The sequence below is a fragment of the Leopardus geoffroyi genome, chromosome A3 (genome assembly GCF_018350155.1).
Source record: "Leopardus geoffroyi isolate Oge1 chromosome A3, O.geoffroyi_Oge1_pat1.0, whole genome shotgun sequence".
NCBI classification, from domain to species: domain Eukaryota; kingdom Metazoa; phylum Chordata; class Mammalia; order Carnivora; family Felidae; genus Leopardus; species Leopardus geoffroyi.
The window spans coordinates 30,584,296-30,607,412 of NC_059336.1; the positions used below are offsets into that span (position 1 = coordinate 30,584,296).

The window sequence follows — 23,117 nt, forward strand, 5'->3', positions numbered from 1 at the left end:
CCTTAGAGTAATTCTGTACTTGTAATTTTGGCAATTGAGCAACTTTGGGGAAGGGCAGTTCCAGGTTACTCTACACTGCAGATCCTGGGAAGGTGTGTCTGGAAAGATGGGACTCAGTCCACCCTGGGAAGAATGCCCTTGGGGGGGTGTGGGGGGGGGGTGGGAGGTAGGGAGTTAAGCGGAGTTAAGCTAGTAGAAAAAGTGCACCTGGAAGACTAAAACCAGACTTCTCGAATCGACATTTTCAGGGAATCGGGGAGAATCTGATTGTTTCCGGCTGGTAGAAAGTGAGGAATTGAAGTCCATTGATTAACTCCTAGGGGCAGGGTAGGGAACTTTTGCCTTCCTCTCCCACTCAAGGTTTTTACTTGCCGGAAGCTGGCAAGGCTGGCTCTGAGCTTGGGGTAGGACTGAGCATGAGGGCTGCATGTGCGAGGCTCAAAAGGCAGCTTGAGGAGTCTTGGTAAATAGAGATTTAAGATGGAGTCTTGGTAGAGATGGACTTAGAGCGTTTTCTTTCTGCTGTGCAGAATAATTTAAAAAACCCTTCCCCTTGGAGATAGAATATTGTTTTGAGTCTTATCTTGTGTATTTTTGTGCCTGCATTGCTGTTGAAGGCCATGAAAGGTCTGTATAAAGCAGCCTTTGAACTAGAAGGTAACCTCAAGGCTCTGCAGCCTCCTTGCGCCTGGCAGGGACCTAGGTTGGAAGAGTGCAGGGCTGGGTCACCAAGGGAGGAGGGTCGGTCGGATTCCTTGGCACCCTTTTGTGTTGGCCGCGTGGGGGCAGCAGAGGCACGTGCCAGCTCTGGGACCAAGGGCAGTTGCTTGCGGGGCAGGGAGTGGCCATTTCTCAAGGGCGCCTCTCAATGCAGCTGGGCACCAGCGGGTTGTGGGTACTGCCAGCCTGGTGCAGGCCAGCAGAACTGGAGGAAAGCTGTGGGAATGGGACTTGTGGCTCCCGGGAGCCAGTCAGCCTCTCTTCTGCTGCTGCTGGCCCTTGCGGGCCTCAGCCCGAGTCCCCTCTAATCTCGTCTGCGCTTGGTGGCCCCACCTTCCCTACAGCCATCAAAGACCATGTCCCTACCCACCTGCTGATACGCAGTTGTGCTCCTGGGAGCCCCTGTGCCCCAGACCCTCCTCCCAGCTTGTTCTTCTCCAGAGGAGGCGGGGGAGGGAGGGAGCCTGCTTCCCTGGTGGAGACCCAGGCGCCTGTGCTGGGGCCCCCTGCTCTCCCCACACATACTGTGCTCATGAGGCTGTGACCAGTGCTTACATGGCTGGCCTCATACAACCTTTGTTCTCCCTGCAGTTTAATGGGAACAAACCTGCCTGAGGTCACACAGCTAGACCTGGGCAGAGCCCCCTCCTGCATAGCGTTCACCTTCCGTGTTCTGCATCCTTGCCACTTCCTGCTCTTGAAAGGCTGCCTCTGTGACTTCTCTGTACTTTGTGCCCAGCCCAAAGTGTCACTGCCTGGGAGGGTGCCTGATCAGTCACCAGTGGGTTGTTACTAAGTCTAACAGACATTTCACATCCTCTTCTTCCGTTCTAACACAGTAGACCCCTCTTGCTTTTCCTTCTGCCTCCCAGGCCACCTCTGCCTGTGCCAGCCACTTCTCCTCTGAGGACAGATCTTGCCAGCCCCCTGGGCGCAATTCTGGACTTCCCTAAGCAGTCATCAGCCCTGGACATTGATTTCCAAGGTAGCGGCCCCTCACAGCCCTTGCCTTTGTAGCCCCCCGGCAAGGACTGCCTTCCCCTCTTAGCACTGTGTCCCCAAGGCCATCTCTGCACGGGAGTTGCTCACATTCTCTTCCGAGACTGATCCCAGTTTACTGCCACTTTGCTACCTCTGGCTTGTGAGATGCATGTAAACTCCCACCCCCTGGTACCACTGCCAGCCCCTGGTGTAAGCTACTGCCGTCTCAGCAGTGTCCCTTCCAGTCTGCCCTCCATGAGTTGGCGAGGCCCCCCCCCCCCCGCCCTCCACTGGAGGCCGTATGTGTACGTGTGGGGTGGCCGTGGTTAGGACCCAGGTGGGAAAGGAAGGTGGCCTAAGCCAAGATTGGAGCAGTAGACGAAGGCTTAAGAGGGCTGGGATGCGGTGACTGGATAATGGGGAGGGAGTCCCAGTGAGGCACCCAGGCTTGTTGGGAAGGCTTGGTTTTGGATTGCCAGGTCTTGATACCAAAAAGGCAGCTGAATATTTGGGTTGGAGATTACAGACCTGCAAATGATGACTATCTAGGTGGGAATTTAGTGAATAGGAAGGTAGAGGGAGAATAACAAGATGGGCAGAGAAGGAAAAGGCTGCAGAGCATGGTCTGAGAAGGGGCTGAGGGAGAGGAGCTCTCCAGGCACCTGCATTCAGAGGAGGTTTAAGAAGTGGTCCAGATTTGTTGCAGGGTCACAGATGGCCTTGAGGGGGCCAGTTTCCCCCAAGCTGCGGAGCCAAAGCTGACCTGCAGGGCTTCTCGTGAGTGGCAGTGAGGAGAAACAGCAGTCACCACAGGGGGACTTTGGAGTCTAGGTGTGTTTTTTTCCCTCCTGACAGAATAGTTGGTATTTCCAAGCCTGAGATGCAGCTAGAGAGGTGGGGGGCAGCGTGGGCTAGTTCCACCACCTCAACCCCCCTGGGCGCTAGCTCCCGCATCTGTGAGACAGCTGGTGTGTCCCGTGGCATCTGCAGGGCTGAGGCCAGGGGGCAGGTGGGGTCTTGGCCACCTCCTCCCTCGCTGTGGCCTGGTGCTCTGCTCCTCACCTCTGACCTGCTCCCCACCCCATGGGGGTGCAGGCCCGAAGCTCCTTCATCACAATCACATGTTGCTGGTGACCAGCTCATTTTGATCAGAGCTACTTACCTTGACTTTCCATTGCTACACAGGCTCAAGAGGGGTGTAGGTGATCTCAGGCCCCTCTGAGTGGAAGGGTACATGCTCGGCACAAAGTATTTTCAAAACCTGCTTTTTATTTACATTTAAGTCAATTACATGCATGTTTTGTTTTTAAAACAGGAGTAATTAGCCAAAAATGCATTAAAATTTTAAAATAGCAATTAAATATACAAAAATATAGCTTACAAAAAACTGCGGATGTTTAAAAATATTCTGCTGCAGAATTCTTAGTGTACAAACACGTCTATGAAACCTGAGGCTCAGAGTTTCATAAACCTTTTTTTTTTTTTTTTTTTTTTGAGGGAGTTATACAAGATCTAGTGAGTAAACCCCAGTGGGCTAAACTACAGGACTAAACTACCCCCCTCCTTCCTGGCAATGATGTCAAGAAACCCAGAGACGACAGTTATGAGGAACACTCTTGGAAGACCAGGCTCTCTCCAGGAGGAGCTTCCCTAACACCGGCCCCACCGGCCCCACCTACCCACCTGCTGTAGGATGGCCTGGGAGGGACCGTGTGCAGCTGGCCCTAGATGCAGGCACAGGGAGCTGAGAGGAGCTTCACTAAGTACAGACCGGTCCCTTGACATTGGCGGGGACCACATTCTAGGTCCATGTCCCTGGAGCAGGGAGGGTGTTCTCCCTGACCTGAGAGCCACAGAAGTGAGCACTGGATTGGTAAGCAAGGGTGCAATGCTCGGTCTGAAAGTGGAACCAAACTATTAGCATTTTGCAAAGTTGGGCTCTAAAGCTGAACCGGACAAAGACAAACTTATTGAACGAGCCCCTCTATTTTTCTTGTGATATTCCCACTCAAGTGGAAGCACAGTCCATGGCATGGGGGATCTTTCATTAATACTATCTACTAAAGAACCACTTCTGGTTAACTGCAGATTTCACCAGAATTTAGACATTGTGAATTTAGACACATTCATCTCTTTTACTTAAGAAACTCGTAATAGCTGACGTGAAAGACATTCTAACCCAGGGCCAGATACTCAGGTGACAGAAGGGTGGCATTTCACATACAATTCCTTTCAAGTTTCAGGTTAGGGGCCTAAATTGCACTTTTAAACCAAGGAAAGCGCTGGGCTGCTGCTCTGGGAGGCAGGAAGCCAGGGAGGGGGGTGAGAACCACTGTAGGAGTCCATGCCCCTCCCCCTAGGGCTGCCTGGAAGAAGCAGCTTTGTAAGACATTTTTTTCTTAAAAGATTTCTGTTGTTGAATGGAGAAAATTCTGTGGCAAGCATTTTCTTTTTAATGTGTACATAAAGAGTGGGGAGGGAAAGGGAGCAGAGCCAGGACCCTGAAGACAGACACTGAAGTGTGTGTATCTATGGTTAGTCTTGAGGAGACTGGCCACCTACCTGCTTAGCGTCATCTGAGACATCTGTCCCCCAAACAGAAGGATGCCTCAGGCTTCAGTTGCTGCTGCTTATCAGACTCCTGCCTCAGAAACACAAGAACTCGCCTAAGAAATGACAGTTGTAGCCAGACGTCACCCCATCGGATGGGGTTGGATGGGGACCAGGGGGGTGTAAAGGCTGTTGGACCTGGACGAGAGGCCTGCATTGCTGTTCTCAGCAACACAGCAGAGCCTGCTGTTGGGTGTCCTGTCACAGACCAGACTGTCCTTGTGCAGTCTGGAAACTGGTGGTGCTCTCATATTATCTGAGTGTGTGGTAAGGGTCAGGGAGGGATTGCTATTTCTGCTTTGTATGGAAAACTAGAATTTTAGTATGCTGCAATCAATAAAAAATGCCTTATTCAAAAGGGAATGTGATTGCAAAGACATCCTCCAATTATGGGCTCACCTTGTACAGATACTCGGACTTCTGAGATGGCTCTTCCCCCATGAATAGCAATGCTCCTTGGATATACTGGTCTGGTATCACATGAGTAAAAGAGAAGAGTTATATATACACGTGTGTAATCCCTGTTTATGCGCAAATGGTCACTGGAAGGATCTACATGGAACGTAGTGGAACACAGCGGGTGTTCAAGGGGCAATAAGTTGGGCTCGCTAGGTCAGGGATGCAAGGAAGACTTGTGATTTGTGAATTATATGAAGGGATTACCTATTCAAAAATTTATGGAATAGCTGCCAAGGAGCACCATGGGCAAAGACAGATGGAGGTGACTGGCAAGATCAGGAGAGGAAAAGGAAGGGACCCAGGTAAACGCAGGCCCTACCCCAAGGGAACTCCTGTATCTCAGGAGGCTCTTGCTGAGGTTTTGTTGCTACCTGAGCTACAGAGGAGCCCTATGTGACTGGCATGATCCTGCCTATAATTAGGAACTTCCACAACCCCAGGCCTACTGCCCACCAGGCTTTGGACATGTATGGTCCTCATGAGAGCCAGCAGAAATGTCACTACAATTCTTAGAGGGCAGAGAAGGAAATCAGCTTTGGGAGGCTAACTTGCATAAAGACACATGGCTGGTGAATGGCAAGGGATGATTAAACTCACTCAGCACTTTTTCTGTCCAGATCCTCCCTGTGTTCATTTCATAATTCTCAGAAAGACTCAGAAAAACTACTACAGTTCAGAATAGCTTAGCAGAGCAAGACCAGGCCACAGAGGTGGCAGGCTTTGGAGTGGGGCTGTGGAAAGGTACAAATTGGTCCTCTAATGGGCCCAAGGGACTTGGCACTGGGGCAAAGGAACTTAATTTTGTCAAGATGTGTTAAGAACAGGCTATCTGGCAATGATGGAATGTTCCCTGTATTCCTCAGCTTAGACTTCCCCGTGGGCCATCTACTCGCATCTGGCCATTTCTGTCTAGTCCAGCTCCCTGCCTTGGTGGGCACAGGCTACGAGGACCTCACCTGCCAGGGACAGGCCCAACCACATCACACTGTGGCAGAGAGAAGCGGCAGATGACAATGTCTTATGCCTACTTAATCAGGAATCAAGTCAGACTGGTTTTGTTCCCTGTTTCTAAAGCCACCTGAATTCAGCTGTACTCCTAGCAACTAGATAATGATGCAGCCACCCATGGAGTTCAGTTGGGGCTGAGTTACATTCTTTTAACCCACAGCATACAAGTAACATCCGATCTTTGAGCTGCTTAGACACAGCAAGACAAAGTAAAACAAAAACAAAAACAAAAAAAAACCTGCCATGTCACCCCCCAGTGGCCCAAGAGCAGACCAAAGTCCCCACGTGTCTACAGATTAACAAAAGATCACCAACAACTTCCCAACAAAAGACAGATGTGGCCAGGGTGGCCTCAGTGTAAGGTGTGAGCCTGTGCCAAGAGTATTAGGGGATCCTTAACTCATTCTTTAAAAAGTTCAGATGAAGATTTAACCTTGTCCACAGACAACTGTGTTTTAATCAGAATTGAAGATGTAAATTAAGCCCTGGCCATTGGCAATAATGACAGTGCAGCATAGAGTCCTGGAGGAGGACCCAGGTGTGGGGAGCAGGTGCATTCAGGTTGTCTTGCTAAGAGTGGCAGGAACTACTACTCTGGGTGACACTGGCTGAGCTGCAGTGGGACACCGAGCCAAGAAAGGAGATGGCGAGCAGAGTGAGTATTCACCACTCCATATCCAGCCCCACCCTGGTGAAAGGGTGGCATTTTAAAAGCCCTCTGCATTCACAGGTGTGGAGGTCACGTTAGCGGCACCTCGTGGGGGTTGGTGACCAATGGAGAGTGCACGGCATTCTGGCGCTTTCCTCTAATGGCTGGAACTATGCACCAACCATATCAACTTGCCCTTCCTGTGACAGGGAAATGAACTAATCTACCCACACATACAGGGACAGAAAAAAGCTGCAACTGATGAGTTATAATCTTGCCAAAGCTGTGAGCTGAAATCATTTGCAGTTTTTAGAGCATGTGAATTCCTCCCTTCAGGGGAAAAAATTCTCTTTCCTGTTGGAACCTCGTAACAAGGTGAGATCTGTCCCAAGCCATCCCATGGGGAATGGTGGGTGTTGGCCACAACTGAGGCTAGTCTAGAAGCAAACCTACTTTTGACACTGTTCACTGGAAACATTTCACTGTAAACTGGGTGCTTTGCAGTATTCAACTCCATTGTGCTACCAACACAACGCAGAAATGGTGAAAGTAGGAGCGCATGAAAATCTCTTTTCAAGGATGCCCAACAGGCTAAGGCTTTCATATAAAAATACCCCACGCTTCCTTGCCCTGTTGAAGCAGCCAGTTGGCGTGACATGAATAGGTCACAAGGAGGAAACAGCCAATTCTGACCAACTGGATTTGTAATTTTCCAAACTGGATTTTGTCCAGCACTTTCCTAGGCTAATGGGAATTTTCCTCATCTGACCCCAGCCATTTGAGCCAAGGACAGGTTCTGTCTCCCATTCTAAGATGGTAGAGACGAATCCAGAAAAAAATCCCTGGAGACATGCCATGAACAGAGTAGTAAAGCTTCCTCCATTCTCTCTCCATACCATGCAGACCACATTTCCAATGAGAAACTGTCCTCACTCACACCTGGGGAATGGAGCAGAGGCAAAGCTCTTGACGAAGAGTCCACCCTATAACAGAAGGAGGTGGAAAGCAGTGTCGTGGAAAAGAACTTTCTATCTGACCCAAAGCCACTTCAGATGGCAAATTTATACAGTATTCATGAATCTGAATGGACTCTTCAGTCATTTCTAGAAAAGTTGGACAGAAAGAGCCAAAGAGCAGCATGCATTTCTCTCCTATAAAGACACTTTAAATTACTTATCGCAAGTCTGAATACTGAGGCACACACCAATGGGTGAACAGCCCTACGGGAGCTTCCTGAAACTATTTACAATTTCAAGTGGATCCCTCGCTTCAGAATTACAGAAAGATCTTATTTGGGATGCTTCAAATTGTTAAAAAGCCAATGACAGGCATTTTCTCTTAAGTAGAAACACAGGGCAGGAGAGGGAAGGAAACGGAAGGAGTGGAGAGAGGCAAGGGAGTCAGCATCCTCTCGTCTCAGCAGGGTTAGGGTTAGGGCAGGGCCTAACCCTCGTCTCAGCAGGGCCGGGAAGACTGGCCATTCTCAGGAAGAAGCTCCCCTTGGGAGCCATCTGAGAGGCTCACAGCAGCTCCTTACTGAGGCAGTGGGCTAAGACCAGCAGCTGCACTGGAACCCCACTGTATGGGGGTAGGCAGCACCCTGAGGCTCCCTGGGTCACACACAGACAGCACATCCCCTGCTGGGGCTCCAGACGGGCGGCCTGGCTGGGCTTCACTGGGGAGTTTGGGGGGGCGGGCAAGAATAAGAGGAAATGACTTCTGACCAAGCCTTTCCAAGCGCATCTAATGTGTTTAGATGATTTGATAAGCAAGTGTCATGAACTTGAGGGAGAAGGAGTGGCGAGGGGGCACTGCTGCTCTGTGGTAACCAAAGCCCCTGGGTTCCAAGATGACCTTATCAAAGGAACATAATGTGAAAAGCCTTGTTGGCACTGCCTCACCAATCACTGGCAACCAGTCGGGCTTCAACTGAGGTAACCGCTGGTTTTACTTGGCTCAGGGACTGCCAGGAGGGTCTGCTGCTGCAAAAGCATGCACGGTCTGCATAGAAGCTTATCTGTCCACAGGGTGGGGGGGGGGCGGGGGGGGCTTTAAACACCTGCCCTCAGTTCCCTTCTCTAACAATCCTATCTTCCCTTCTGCTTGATAAAGATTCACCTTGACATGGAGAAAAGTATCTGGGAGACAGAGTAATGGCGTCAGCAAGAGACCCTCATGAAATTTCTTGAACGTAACCGGAAGGCTTATCCATCATCCACTCCTCTTCTCTTGGCATGGGGTAGTGTCAGCGTGCTTTGGTTGTCACAAGACCCAGCAGTCTGGCTTCCCAGCGTAGCTGGCCCGAGTTCTTCATGAGGCAAAGGAAGTGGCAGCTGGTGCCCCAGGTAGAGCAGCCAACGCAGAGACCGCTTGTGTTCCTCCTGGCTCCATATGGATGTCGGATCCCACAGCAGTTTGGTCCTTGGGGGAGCTATACGATGTTCTCTGCCCCGGGCAGGGGCCCCTGCGGGGGTCCACGGTCCTGCTTACTGTGCAGCTGGGCCAGCTGCAGAACTGGCATGTTGCACAGTGGACATACTTTACGAACCTCGAGCCACTTAATAAGGCACCTGCAGGATGAGACAACACAGGAGGAAGATGTCAGTCCCAGGCTTATGGCGCCCCCTGCCAGATGCCTCATGGGTTAAACACATCTGCCCCTCTAGCCAGGGGTTGGTGTGAACACTCAGATCCCAAGCAGCTCCACCAGCAGGTGGAGAATGCCTTTTACCCTCTGGAGAAATCAAAGCCTCTAATCTTCTAAAAGGTGATACGAATCAGCCACAGCATGCTATACCCTCGAATCATCCATGACTTCTTAAAGGATGAAGTACACTGAGGAGGGTGGTGGGAAGTAGGAGAAATAAAAGTTTTTAATAGAAATGAAAACAAAAAATTGTGAGAGAAGAGGGAATATTAGTATGTTGGCATAGGAGATGGCTTCACACTCCCACTTACATTCATACTTTATTTATTTTGATTTAAAATAACTGGTTTTAAGTTTTTAGGAATAGAAGCTCTCGTTGGAAAATTCCATTTAAAGCAGCTGTTCGTAGCCTCAGCTCTAAGGAGGTGTGGGCTTATTTGGCCCTCTGCCCAAACTCCTGCCTGGCAGTCATGTTCTGCCACCCGGTCCCTCCTGATGTCACGTATGTACACACACACGTGCACGCATGCACCTCACTCCATAGGGTGCGTTGAGCTTGCTGCATTGTAGACTAATGATGAAGCTGTCCAGCTTGTCTGGCACTGCTCTAAACCCACAAGTAAGTGGCTCAATGTGCCTCAAATTCAGGTCCCTTTAAATAATTCCACACCAGGGGCACCTGCGTGGCTCAGTCAGTTAAGCGTCCAACTTTGGCTCATGATCTCGCCACTGGGTGAGTTCGAGCCCCGCGTCGGGCTCTGTGCTGACAGCTCAGAGCCTGGAGCCTGCTTCGGATTCTGTGTCTCCCTCTCTCTCCCTCTGCCCTTCCCCCCTTGCTCGCTTGCTCTCTCTCAAAAACCAAACATTAAAAAAAATAATTCCATACCAATACTCACTTTCTGTGAAAGGCATGCTTACATGGACAAATGCCCAACTCATCTCGAGGCTTGAAGTCTTCTAGACACACTGCACAGAGCTGAAAGACAATTGCACACATGAAGCAGAGTGCTAAATACTCTCCCAGGCCCCAAAGTAAAGTGCAGGCCCCCCGAAGCCAGCCATTTGAAGGGACTTACAAGGTCCCACAACTCCTTAAGTGAAAGAAGCAGGCTTGAATGGGCGAGGTCTTCTGAAGAGTCTCCTGCTCTTCCTGTCACACATCTTCAAGATGGAGGGCAGACAGGAGAAGACAGAAAGCAAGAAGCAGCTTCCTTTACTTCAGTAGTCAGAAGAGTCTGACTTGGCTTATTCTCAGTAGACAGGCTAAACATAAAGCGGCTGTCCTGGGTGGGTGAGGGGCTGGCTTCGCCAGGGAATGCTCTGCCCGCTCAGCAGCACGGCCCCTGAGGGGAGTGCTCATGCCCCGGGCCAGGCCCTGGAGCCCTCCTTTGGTTTTCACAATGTAGACACTATAAACTACATGGCACAGCCTGTGGTGACGTGCTTCTCACAGTCCCTGGGGTCCCTCACTTATGGGCTGCCTTGTCAACGTCTTTGTCATATATAAAGTTATTCAAGAGTCTCTAATAGTTAAACTTAAGAAAATACACAGACGGGGCCAGGCTCACTCTCTTGACAGGTGGCTAGGCTCCACTGCCTGGAAAGAGGCCTTCACTTCCAACCACTACTCCTTGGGCACACAGCAGTGTCCAGAGACATCAAGTATTGCATATACGCACTTCACAGGCAAGAAAACAGAGGCTTGGAGCCACCCTGGTGAGTGGCCGGACCTGGCTGAGGACCCAGGTCTGTTGCACTAATGTGCTGCTGTCCTACTTGTCTCCTGCCCAAAGGTTGAACTCCTCCCTGCTTGTTTCCCTGTCCATCTCCAGGGATCCTGATTCAACCGTCACCATTTCTTGTCCATCCAGCTGACACGGCCTCCCTGTTGCCTGTTTCTTAACCTATAATGTGTAGCCCAGTGTCTTCTTACATTATGTGATAGGCCACGTGGCTCTTGGTGCCCTGTGGCCAGTGCTGTGAATCTCAGTTTTCCAACACCCTTCTCTGGGGAGCTCTCAGGAGCCTTGTACACAGCAGATAGGATCTTCACAGGAGGAGAATGGTAACTGTCTTATCAAGATTCAGCCTTACCATGGAGACAGCAGGAGAGCAGGGGAGGAGGAAGGACAGACAGCTGGCCTTGGCTCAGACACCCACTAGCTGTGGAACCTCTGTCATCATGTGGCCTCTCTACAGATGTTCCTTCATCTGTAGAGTGGGGACACTACCTGCCCCACTGTCATCAGTTCAGACTGGGGACAGGGCTGAGGAGGCAGTAAGGCAGTCTACCAATACCAGTTGTTTTTATTTATGTTTAAATTTCATGACGGGAACACTATTTTTAAGCCCATTTTTGACTTCTGCAGGAAGGCTGAGAACGAGCTGTGTGGGTAAAGGTGAGAAACTAGCAGTTCCAGCCTTGGGGGTGATTTTTTGGGCTTCTGCTTAAAAGGAGAAATGATGTTCCCATCTGGTAGGCATTCTGGGAAGGCCCAGCTTTCCTCCCAGCACAGGGAGGGAAACAGGGTCAGGACTGCTGGCTCTGCCCTGTGGAGATTCAGCACTGATCCTACCAAAGGGCAAGAAGTTGGACAAGCCACTCAATTTTAATTTGCTTATTTTTCTAGGATCCAAAATTAGATGTGTAGCCTTTTTAAAATGGAGTTACAATTAATGGTTATAATGTGCTATTATGTTGTTAAACAAATTCTAAAACCATAGTCACCTGTAAAGAAAAAAAGGTTAAATTCTGACACGTTAAGTGCCAAAGGTGACCAAAAGCAAGGGCAGTCATGAAGAGAAAAGCCTCCGATCTGACTTTTCAGAAGTTCCATGAAGGGCCAAACTAATTTTACAACTTTACAGGTCCTATTTTGCACTTTACAGTATTTCAACAACAAACTGCTTCTCCATTGTAACTTCCCATACCTTTTTAAAAATGGAGGTATATTTCACATAATATTCATCCCTTTATACAATTCAGCATTTTTTTAGTATATTCACAGAGTTGTGCAACCATCACCACTATCTAATTCCAGAACATTTCATTCCATGCTCCCAAAGCCCACACCCATAAACAGTCACTCCCCATTCCCCCTTCTCGCAGTCCCTGGCAATCACTTACAACTTTCTGTCTTGATGGATTTGTCTATTCCGGTCATTTCCAGAATGGAATGGAATCATGAAATGGTATCATACAATAAGTGGTCTTTTTTTGTCTGCCTTCTTTCATTTAGCAAAATGCCTTCAAGGTTTATTCATGTTGTATCATGAATCAATATTTACTTTTATGGCTAAATAGTAGTATGGATACACTATATTTGTTTATCCATTCATTAGTTGATGGTTACTTGGATTGTTTCTACCTTTTAGCTATTATGAATAATGTTGCTCTACTCTAAACAAGTAACACAAGTTTTCAATTCTCTGGGTATATATCTAGGAGTAATTGCTAGGTCATATGGTAATTCTGTATTTAACTTTTTGAGGAATTACTAAATTGTTTGTTTCCCAGAATGGCTACATCATTTCACATTCCCACCAGCAGTGTATGAGGGCTCCAATTTCTCCATATCATCAGGTAATTTTTATTGCCTTTTAGATTATAACCATCCTAGATGGTATGAAGCGGTAATCTCATTGTGGTTTTGATTTGCACTTTCCTAATGACTAATGATGTGCTTATCGGCCTGTTGTATATCTTCTTTGGAGAAATGTCTGTTCAAAATTCTTTGTCCACGTTTTTAGTTGGGTTATTTTTCTTTTTACGGGTTGTAAGAGTTCTTTTTTTTTTTTTTTTTTTTTTAATTAAAAAAAAATTTTTTTTTTCAACGTTTATTTATTTTTGGGACAGAGAGAGACAGAGCATGAACGGGGAGGGGCAGAGAGAGAGGGAGACACAGAATCGGAAACAGGCTCCAGGCTCTGAGCCATCAGCCCAGAGCCCGACGCGGGGCTCGAACTCACGGACCGCGAGATCGTGACCTGGCTGAAGTCGGACGCTTAACCGACTGCGCCACCCAGGCGCCCCAAGAGTTCTTTATATATTCTAGATACAATTCCTTATCAGATAGCCAACTGATTTTGACAAAGGTGCAAAAAAGCATTTCAATGGCAGGACAACCTTTTCAACAAATGGTGTCGGAGCAATTGGACATCCATAGCTGGCTATCACCAAAAGCATGAAAGCATAAGCAATTGAAGGAAAAAGTAAATAAAATGGACTTTATCAAATTAAAAAAACTTTTGTTCTACAAAAGACCCTGTTAGGATAAAAAGGCTGATATAAAATATTTGCAGTTCTTTTTATTTTGTAGGCTTTTTATTGAATTGTAACAGTTATTTCTATGTTGTGGATACTACCTACTCTTATCAGATAGAAGATCTCCAAGTATTTTCTCCCTGTGGGCTATCTTTTTACTTTCTTGATAATAAGGGTTTTTAAAGTTTGATGAAGTTCAATTTATCTTTTTCTTTCGGTTGCTTGTGCTTTAGGTGTCATATCTAAGAAACCATCGTTTAACCCAAAGCCACGGAAATTTATATCTATGTTTATTTCTAAGAGTTTTGTAATTTTAGTTGTTACATCTGGGTCTTTGGTCCATTTTTAATTTTTATATATGGTGTAAAGCAGAGCCCTAACTTCATTATTTTATACAATTTGGTTATCCCAGCACCATTTGTTGAATCAACTGTTCTTTTCTTATTGAATTGTCTTGATGCACTTGTTGAAAATCAATTGACCATAATTGTATACATTTGTCTTTTTTTCTTAAAATAACTTTTTTTGGGGTGCCTGGGTGGCGCAGTCGGTTAAGCGTCCGACTTCAGCCAGGTCACGATCTCGCGGTCCGTGAGTTCGAGCCCCGCGTCGGGCTCTGGGCTGATGGCTCAGAGCCTGGAGCTTGTTTCCGATTCTGTGTCTCCCTCTCTCTCTGCCCCTCCCCCGTTCATGCTCTGTCTCTCTCTGTCCCAAAAATAAATAAACAATGAAAAAAAATAAAAAAAAAATAACTTTTTTTGGGGTGCCTGGGTGGCTCAGTCAGTTAAGCGTCCGACTTCGGCTCAGGTCATGATCTCATAGTTCATGAGTTCGAGCCCCGTGTCAGGCTCTCTGCTGACAGCTTGGAGCCTGGAGCCTGCTTCGGATTCTGTGTCTCCCTCTCTCTCTGCCCCTCCCCTGCTCTTTCTCTGTCTCTCTCAAATAAATAAATAAATAAATAAATAAATAAATAAATAACTTTTTTTTTTTTTTTTTTTTTTTTTTCAGTTTGAGAGAGAGAAAGAGTGTGTGCATGCATGTGTGAGTTGGGGAGGGGAGAGAGACAGGGAGAGAGAGAATCCCAAACAGGCTCCATGCTGTCCAGCTCAGAGCCCTGATGTGGGGCTTGAACCCATAAACTGTGAAATCATGAGCTAAGCTAAAACAAAAAGTTGGATGCTTAACCAACTGAGCCACCTAGGTGCCCCATATAGGTTTGTTTCTGAACTCTCAATTCTATTCCAGTGATCTGCACATCTCTCCAACTGGTAGGATCACACTGTCTTCAAACTGAGGCTTTGTGTTAAGTTCTAAAATTGGAAGATGTGACTCCTCCAACTCTGTCCTTTTGCAAGATTGTTTTCAGCTATTCTGGGTCTCTTGCATTTTCATGTCATTTTAGGATCTGCTTGTCAATTTTCACCAAAAAAAAAAAAAAAAGAAAAAAGAAAAAAAAAGGCAGCTGTGATTTTGATTGGGATTGTGTCAATTCTGTAAATATTTGGGGGAATATTGCCATTTTATCAATAGTAGGTCTTCCAAACCACAAACATGGTAGGTTTTTCCACTTATATAGGTCTTCTTTAATATCCTTCAATGGTATTTTGTACTTTTCAGTGTACAAGTCTGAGCTTTTGTTAAATTAATTCCTACCTGCTCTTTTTGATGCTGGTGTAAATGGAATAGTTTTCTTAATTTCACTTTTGGATTATTCATTGCCAGTGCATAGAAATACAGCTGGTTTTTGTATGTTGATCTTATTTGTTGCACTCATTTATTAGCTCTCATGATTTTTGGTGGATTCTGTAGGGTTTTCTGTTTTTATAAATTCATGTCATCTGAAAATAATAGTTTTCCTTTTTCCTTTCCAATCTGGATGCCTTTTATTACTTTTTCTTGCCTGACTGTTCTGGCTAGACCCTGCAGCACAATGCAGTACAACTGCAGTACAATGCTGAATAAAAATGGCAAGAGCAGACATCCTTGTCTTGTTCTGATCTTAGGGGAAAAAGCTTTCAGTTTTTTACCATTAAGTATGATGTTAGCTCTGTGTTTTCCATAGATCAAGTTGAGGAAGTTCCCTTCTATTCCTACTTTGATGAGTGTTTTTATCACGAAAGAATTTTGAATTTTGTTAAGGGCTTTCTCTGCATCTACTGAAGTGACCATGTTTTTTTTTTTTTTTTTTTTTTTTCCTCCCTTTATTCTGTTAATAGGGTGTATTACATTGATGGATTTTTCTTTGTTAAACCAACCTTGTATTCCTTGGGATAAATTCCATTTGATTATGGCATATAATTCTTTTTATATGGTGGTGGATTTAGTTTGCTAGTATTTTGTTGAGGATTTTTTCTCCTATGTTCATAAGAGATACTGGTTTGGAGTTCTCTCTCTCTCTCTCTCTCTCTCTCTCTCTCTTTTGTGTGTGACGTCTTTGTCTGGTCTTTACATTAGGGCCTGATAGAAGGAGACAGGAAGAGTTCCTCATCACTCTTCATTTTTTGAAGTCAAAGAATGGACTATGATAATGTTAGCCCTGCCAGAAGCTGGGATAGGAAGACACATTTACTGACTGGTTAGTCTATAAATACTTGAGTTTGCTTGTTTTACATGTTAAAAGTCAGAAAAGTTCTTAACTGATGGCACCTGCAGAAAGCAGAAGGAAGCTGAGTCAAGTAGCTCCAAAGTAATTTTTTTGCAGGTTGGGGAACAACAGAAGCTTCAAGTCTGTGGGGGCAGTTGGAACAGCATGTGATGACTCCAGACTCAAACACCTAGGGCCACACTATTTTTGTTTTGTATCCAAAATGTGTTTATTGGGATGGTTTCCCACTCGTCTTGATTCAGGGTGCTTTTAGTGCTGCTTTTATCTGAAGGAGCATTCTTCTTTTAAGTCTTACTTTTCTTCGTGTAGGTTGGCAGAGGAGAGTGAAGTAGCTAACGCACAAAATTACTATTTGTGCATGGTTAAAGGTGGTGGTGATTTTACAGCAACCTGGGCATTTCTGGGCATTTCAGTTCCTACTTCTGTATGGCTTATTTCACTTAGCATAACACTCTCCAGTTCCATCCATGTTGCTACAAAGGGCCATATTTCATTCTTTCTCATTGGAAGTGGCACATTTTAAAAGTGCTGAAAGAAAAGAAGTGTCAACCTAGAGTTCTATGCCCTTCCTTCAGGAATGAAAATGAAATAAAGACATTCTCAGATGAAGGCAAACTAGTAGAATTCAGAACCAGCAGATTTGCTCGAAAAGAAATGTTAGAGGAAGTTCATCAGATAGAAAGAAAATGACATTAAGAAGGAAACCTGATGGTAATGCAAGCTGGTGCAGCCACTCCGGAAAACAGTATGGAGGCTCCTCAAAAAATTAAAAATAGAACTACCCTATGACCCAGCAATTGCACTATTAGGCGTTTATCCACAGGATACAGGTATGCTGTTTCAAAGGGAAACATGCACCCCCATGTTTATAGCAGCACTATCAACAATAGCCAAAGTATGGAAAGAGCCCAAATGTCCATCGATGGATGAAGGGATAAAGAAAATGTGGTATATATATACAATGGAGTATTACTCGGCAATCAAAAAGAATGCAATCTTACCATTTGCAATGACGTGGATGGAACTGGAGGGTATTATGCTAAGTGAAATTAGTCAGAGAAAGACAAAAATCAAATGACTTCAATCATATGAGGACTTTAAAGAGACAAAACAGATGAACATAAGGGAAGGGAAACAAAAATAATATAAAAACCGGGAGGGGGACAAAACAGAAGAGACTCATAAATATGGAGAACAAACTGAGGGTTACTGGAGGGATTGTGGGAGGGGGGATGGGCTAAATGGGTAAGGAGCACTAAAGCATCTACTCCTGAAATCATTGTTGTACTATATGCTAACTAATTTGGATGTAAATTTTAAAAAATAAAAAAAAAAACAGTGCAAAAAAAAAAAGAAAAAAAAAGAGAAAGAAAGTATGACCCAGAAAAAAAAAAAAAAAAAAAAGGAAACTTGAAGGGGCACCTGGCTGGCTCAGTTGGTTAAGTGTCCGACTCTTGATTTCGGCTCAGGTCATGATCTCACAGTTTATGAGCTTGAGTCCTGCATCAGGTTCTGTGCTGACAGCATGGAGAGTGCTTGGGATTCTCTCTCTCTCTGCCGCTCCCCTGCTCTTTCTCTCTCTCTCTCAAAATTAAATAAACATTAAAAAAAAGAAGAAGAAGAAGGAAACTTGAAGGGGCACCTGGGTGGCTCAATCAGTTAAGCGTCCAACTCTTGATTTTGGCTCAGGTCACAGTCTCACAGTTCATGGGTTCAGGCTCTGTACCAATGGGATGGAACCTGATTGGGATCTCTCTCTCCTTTCTCTCTGCCCCTCCCCTCAGCATATGCACACACATGGACTATATATATATATATATATATACATATATATATATACACATATATATACATATATATATACATATATATATATAAACATTAATAAAAGAAGGAAACTTGGAATATTAGGAATGAAGAGCAACAGAAATGGTAAATATCTGAATATTTATGACTATTCTTCCTTTCCAGAATCCTTTAAAATATATTTGACAGTTATAAGTAAAAAATATAACACTGTCAGATGGATTTTCAATGTATATAGATGTAATATGATAGCAACTGCATAAGTGGAAAAAGGTAAAAGGGTCTATCTACATGGTGGAACGTTTCTACATTCCAACTGAAGTGCTAAAAAAAATAGTTCCAGGTGTATTTATTTTGTAATTCTCTAAAATATTACACAAAAAAGATAAAGCCAAAATCACAAAAGATACTAAAAATGGATTACTAAAAGTCTTCAAATAATCCAAAGGTGGCAGTAAAAGGGAAACAAGAATGAAAGAGGGAAAAACAGAAGACAGGTAATAAAATGGTAGACCCAATTACAAACATCAATAACTGCCTTGAATGTAAATGGTCTAAACACACCAATTAAAACAAAGATTGGCAGAGTGGATTAAAAAAAATCCATCATGACCCAACTTTATGCTATCTATAAGAAAACTCACTTCAAATATAATTCTATAGGTAGACTGAAAATAAAAGGATGGAAAAATACAGGCCATGGAAACATTAATCAAAAGAAAGCTAGAGGTGCTGTACTAATATCACACAAAGATTCCAAAGCAAAGAAAACTGCCAGAGATGAAGAGGGATATTATGTCTTGACAGAGGGATCAATTCACCAAGAAGACATAAAAATCTTAAATGTATAATAAGCACTAAAAACAGAGCTTTATATAAATCAGTATATACATACATGGAAAGACATAATGTGTTTTTAGATCATAAGACTCAACATGGTAAAGAGGCCAATTTTCCCCTGACTTACAGATTCGATGCAATACTAATCAAAATCCCAGGAGGACTTTTTCTTCTTTTTCGTAGATATAGACTAGCTGATGCCACAATTTAAATGGAAGAGCAAGGAACTAGACTAGCTAAAACAGTTTTGGAAAAGAAGAATAAAGTTGGAAGAATCCTATTGTCTTATTTTGACTTATTATAAAGTTGTGGTGTTGGTGAGGGAATGGGTGCATAAATCAATGGAACAGAATGGAGAACTGAGAAAGACAGTCACAAAATATGGCCATTTAATTTCTGACAAAGGAGATTTAATGGAGAAAGCAACTACTCAACAAAAACTAGAGTTGGGGACACTGTGGTGAACAAAGACTAAATGCAAATAGGGAGCAGATCGTAAACTAATGCCAAGACTCTCCAGCTTTTCTTGAAGAAACCCAGATCTGGCAACAACTGGCCTGCATTCCCCCATGACAACAATTAGCTAGAGCTGAGTGCTAGCAACTCCTTTAACAGGACCTGCATTCCCCAGTATGTCACAGATTCCACAGCACCTTTCTGTTTTTCTCGACACTAGATGTCAAGAAAATGTTTTTCTTGACATTAGAGGTCATTTAGGACTCCACTTACATGACTGTTCTGTTGTTTCTCTTAGAGATCTCCTTCTCTGTATCTGTTTCTCTATTAAAAGATGGAGAAATAAAAACAGGGAAGACTATGGGTATTAAGAGGATATTTTTCTTTGTAGAAGGATAATATATTATGTTTTGAATATGTATATAGTACCTCCTTAGCTTCACTCAGTGTAAGTGTTGCTTGACCCCTATACTGGTAGAAAAAATTAAACAAAAATGATACAGTCATAGATGTAGAGCTAACTAATAAGCTGGAGGGGGCAGGGGTGGTGTCTGGGCATCTGAGTTGGTAAGGTCCCAGGAAGGCTCCCTTAGGGGAGCAAAAGCCAAGAAGTAGCTATGTGATTATGCAATATCAGACCCCTTAAGAACTTCTCAGTATATATCCCAGATAACACACAGCACCCTTTTGCACACCCCAGTGTGACTTGCTTGTTTACAGTCTTCTCTACCAGATTGTTAACTGCCTAAGGGCAGAAATTAGTATTTTACGCTCCTTTGTGTCTCTGTAGTTTAGTAAGTGTCTGACATGTTTTATGTATTCAATAACTCTAAAATTACTGTAAAAGTAATGTACTATTTTCCTTCTTTAAGACCATTACATATAAAACTAACATCACTTTTGGGGCACGTGGGTGGCTCAGTCGGTCAAGCGTCCGACTTTGGCTCAGGTCATGATCTCGCGGTTCGTGGGTTAGAGCCCTGCGTCAGGCTCTGTGCTGACAGCTTGGAGCCTGGAACCTTTTTCGGATTCTGTGTCTCCCTCTCTCTCTGCCCCTCCCCTGCTCGCACTCTGTCTCTCTCTCCCTCAAAACAAATAAACACTAAAAAAAAAAATTTTTTTTAAACTAACATCCCTTTGACCAACTTCCCCTAATCTTTTTTCTCTTCTCTCCATGTCCCACGTGATCATGTGTCCTTCTCAAACCCAGTAAAACACCTTGCAGTATGCACATAAATCCATGAACAATATGGTGTTTATTTTAGTTTACATATGTGATATAAACATTTATATCACTTTATAACTTGTTTTCAGATCCCATTAGAGATCTATCCCAATTGATATATTTACAGATAGAGCTCAGTCCTTAATTTTGTCTGCTTTTATAGTACCTCACTGTATGAATCACTAGATCAGGTTTCTCTTCCTTCCCCCCCACTCTCTTGGTAGATAATCTTTGGTATATCATGTTTTATTTATTCACTACACCACTGAAGGACATTTAGCTTGTCTTTGATTTTTCACAATTCTAATTATTCACTAATAACAGTATCCATATCAAAATTCCATGTGCTTACATAGGACAAAGCTATGTCATCACTGTATAATTAGGCTACAGGAATGCACACACACATAAAAGTCTGACAAAATAGTCTCATCACCAAGAAATGCAACTGGAAAAAACCAAATGAACTGCAAAAAATACATGATTGCCTCTGGAAACAAGCTATATATAGAGCAAGGTTAGGTTTTCCTAGCTACAGTTTCAAATAACAGGGAAAGGGGATCAGCAGCTTAGTCCAATTTAGCAAAATTGGAATTGGTGAGTGCAAGTGAAATACTAACTCTGATACATAATGGTGCAACCAACACAGTGTACTCATTCAAGATAAAAGATCCATTATAAACTAATGGGTCAAAACCAATAAGGAAGACTTCTGAGGAACCTGGTTATTCAATATGGGTAATGTATGTCAGAATTTAATTTTTCCATTTATGGTCATCAAAGAGACCCCAAATGGAAAAGAGATCATCCTCTATTACTTTATGTTAATTTTGGGAAAATTTAAAAATCAAACAGAAATTGATGCTTGGGTTTATTCCAAGGTTAGGTCTAAAATGCTGTAACACAGCAACTCTTTGTTAAAAAAATGCAGATGAACTATTGGGACCTCATCAAGATAAAAAGCTCTGCATAGCAAAGGAATCAGTCAACAAAACTAAAAGGTGATTCCATTACAGTGGAATGGGAGAAGATACCTGCAAATGACATATTGGATAAAGGGTTAGTATCCAAAATCTATAAAGAACTTACCAAACTCAATACCCAAAAAACAAGTAATCCAGTGAAGAGATGGGCAGAAGGCATGAATAGATACTTTTCCAAAGAAGACATCTAGATGGCTGACAGACACATGAAAAGATGCTCAACATCACTCATCATCAGGGAAATACAAATCAAAACCACAATGAGATACCACCTCACATCTGCCAGAATGGCTAAAGTTAACAACTCATTAAACAAAAGGTGTTGGCGAGGATGCAGAGAAAGGAACTCTCTTGCACTGTTGGTGGGAATGCAAACTGGCGCAGCCACTCTGGAGAACAGTAGGGAGGTCCCTCAAGAAGCTAAAAATAGAACTATGATCCAGCAATTGTACTATTAGGTACTTATCCAAAGGATATAAAAATGCTGATTCGAAGGGGCACATGTACCCCAACTGGTGTGTGTGTGTGTGTGTATACATACACACACATACATGTATAATGGAATATTACTTGGCAATTGAAAAGAATGAAATCTTGCCATCTCCAACAATGTGGATGGAACTGGAGGGTATTATGCTAAATGAATTAAGTCATTTAGGAAAGACCAATATCATATGATTTCACTCATGTGGAACTTGAGAAACAAAGCAGATGCACATAGGGGAAGGGAAGGAAAAATAAGATAAAACAGAGAGGGAGGGGCGCCTGGGTGGCTCAGTCGGTTGGGTGTCCGACTTCGGCTCAGGTCATGATCTCACAGTCTGTGAGTTCAAGCCCTGCGTTGGACTCTGTGCTGACAGCTCAGAGCCTGGAGCCTGCTTCGGATTCTGTGTCTCCCTCTCTCTCTGCTCCTCCCCTGCTCATGCTGTCTCTCTCTGTCTCAAAAATAAATAAAAACATAAAAAAAAAACAAAAAAACAGAGAGGGAGGCAAACCACAATAGACTCTTAAATACAGAAAACAAACTGAGGGTTGCTGGAGGGAAGATGGGCTGGATGATGGGCTAAATGGGTGGTGGGTACTAAGGAGGGCACTTGATGGGATAAGCACTGGGTGTTATATGTAAGTGATGAATCATTGGGTTCTACTCCTGAAACCAATGCTACACTATATGTTAACTAACTTGAATTTAAATAAATTAAAAAAAAAAAAGGAAAAAAAATATGCAGAAATAGCAAAGGCACAGTAGAAATTTTCAAAGTGTTTGATGATAACAGAAATCATTGTTTTATTATTATTGAAATAATTTCACAAATTAACTCTTTTTGAAGAGACTGGCAATGTAGCTGCCCCACAATGAGATTATATAAAACATAGATATTACAATTTGCAGCTTTCTAACTCCTTGCTTTACAAATAAATTAAAGAACTCAGAAAGGAAGAGAAAAGGGTCCTAAAATTAAAAATAAAATCACTGGGTTCTACTGAACAATTGTAGTCAGAGATGACACAAAGAGTAAAATGAAAAAGAATTCTGGGGCGCCTTTGTGGTTCAGTCGGTTAAGCATCCGACTCTTGATTTCAGCTAAGGTCATGATCTCACAGTCCCTGAGATTGAGCCCCACATCAGGCTCTGTGCTGATGGTGCAGAGCCTGCTTGGGACTCTCTCTCCCTTTCTCTCTGCCCCTCCCCTGCTCGTGCTGTCCCTCTCAAAATAAATGAACATTAAAAAAAATTCTCATAGACAATGTGTATGAAAGTGTACAGCAGGATACACACACACTTTTGATTTACGTTACAAAGCACAGTAAAGTTGTGAACACCTGGGAGCCAACCATGCAACCTCATCACTAGACAATCCCA

The 23,117-nt window shown here is 44.0% G+C and overlaps 1 protein-coding gene across 3 annotated transcripts in view; it reads right to left on the reverse strand.

Moving 5' to 3' along the window:
- Window positions 1–7,878: 7,878 nt before the first annotated feature.
- RNF24 (ring finger protein 24) overlaps window positions 7,879–23,117 on the reverse strand; it is a 73,489-nt gene continuing 58,250 nt past the window's right edge. For all 3 annotated transcript variants that reach the window (XM_045445206.1, XM_045445204.1, XM_045445205.1), the window contains 2 exons: window positions 9,971–10,050; window positions 7,879–8,997 (listed from right to left, as the gene is read on the reverse strand). In XM_045445206.1, the coding sequence (XP_045301162.1) occupies window positions 8,859–8,997; window positions 9,971–10,050 (219 nt within the window). In that variant the 3' untranslated portion in view covers window positions 7,879–8,858. The remainder of the gene's footprint in view (window positions 8,998–9,970; window positions 10,051–23,117) is intronic.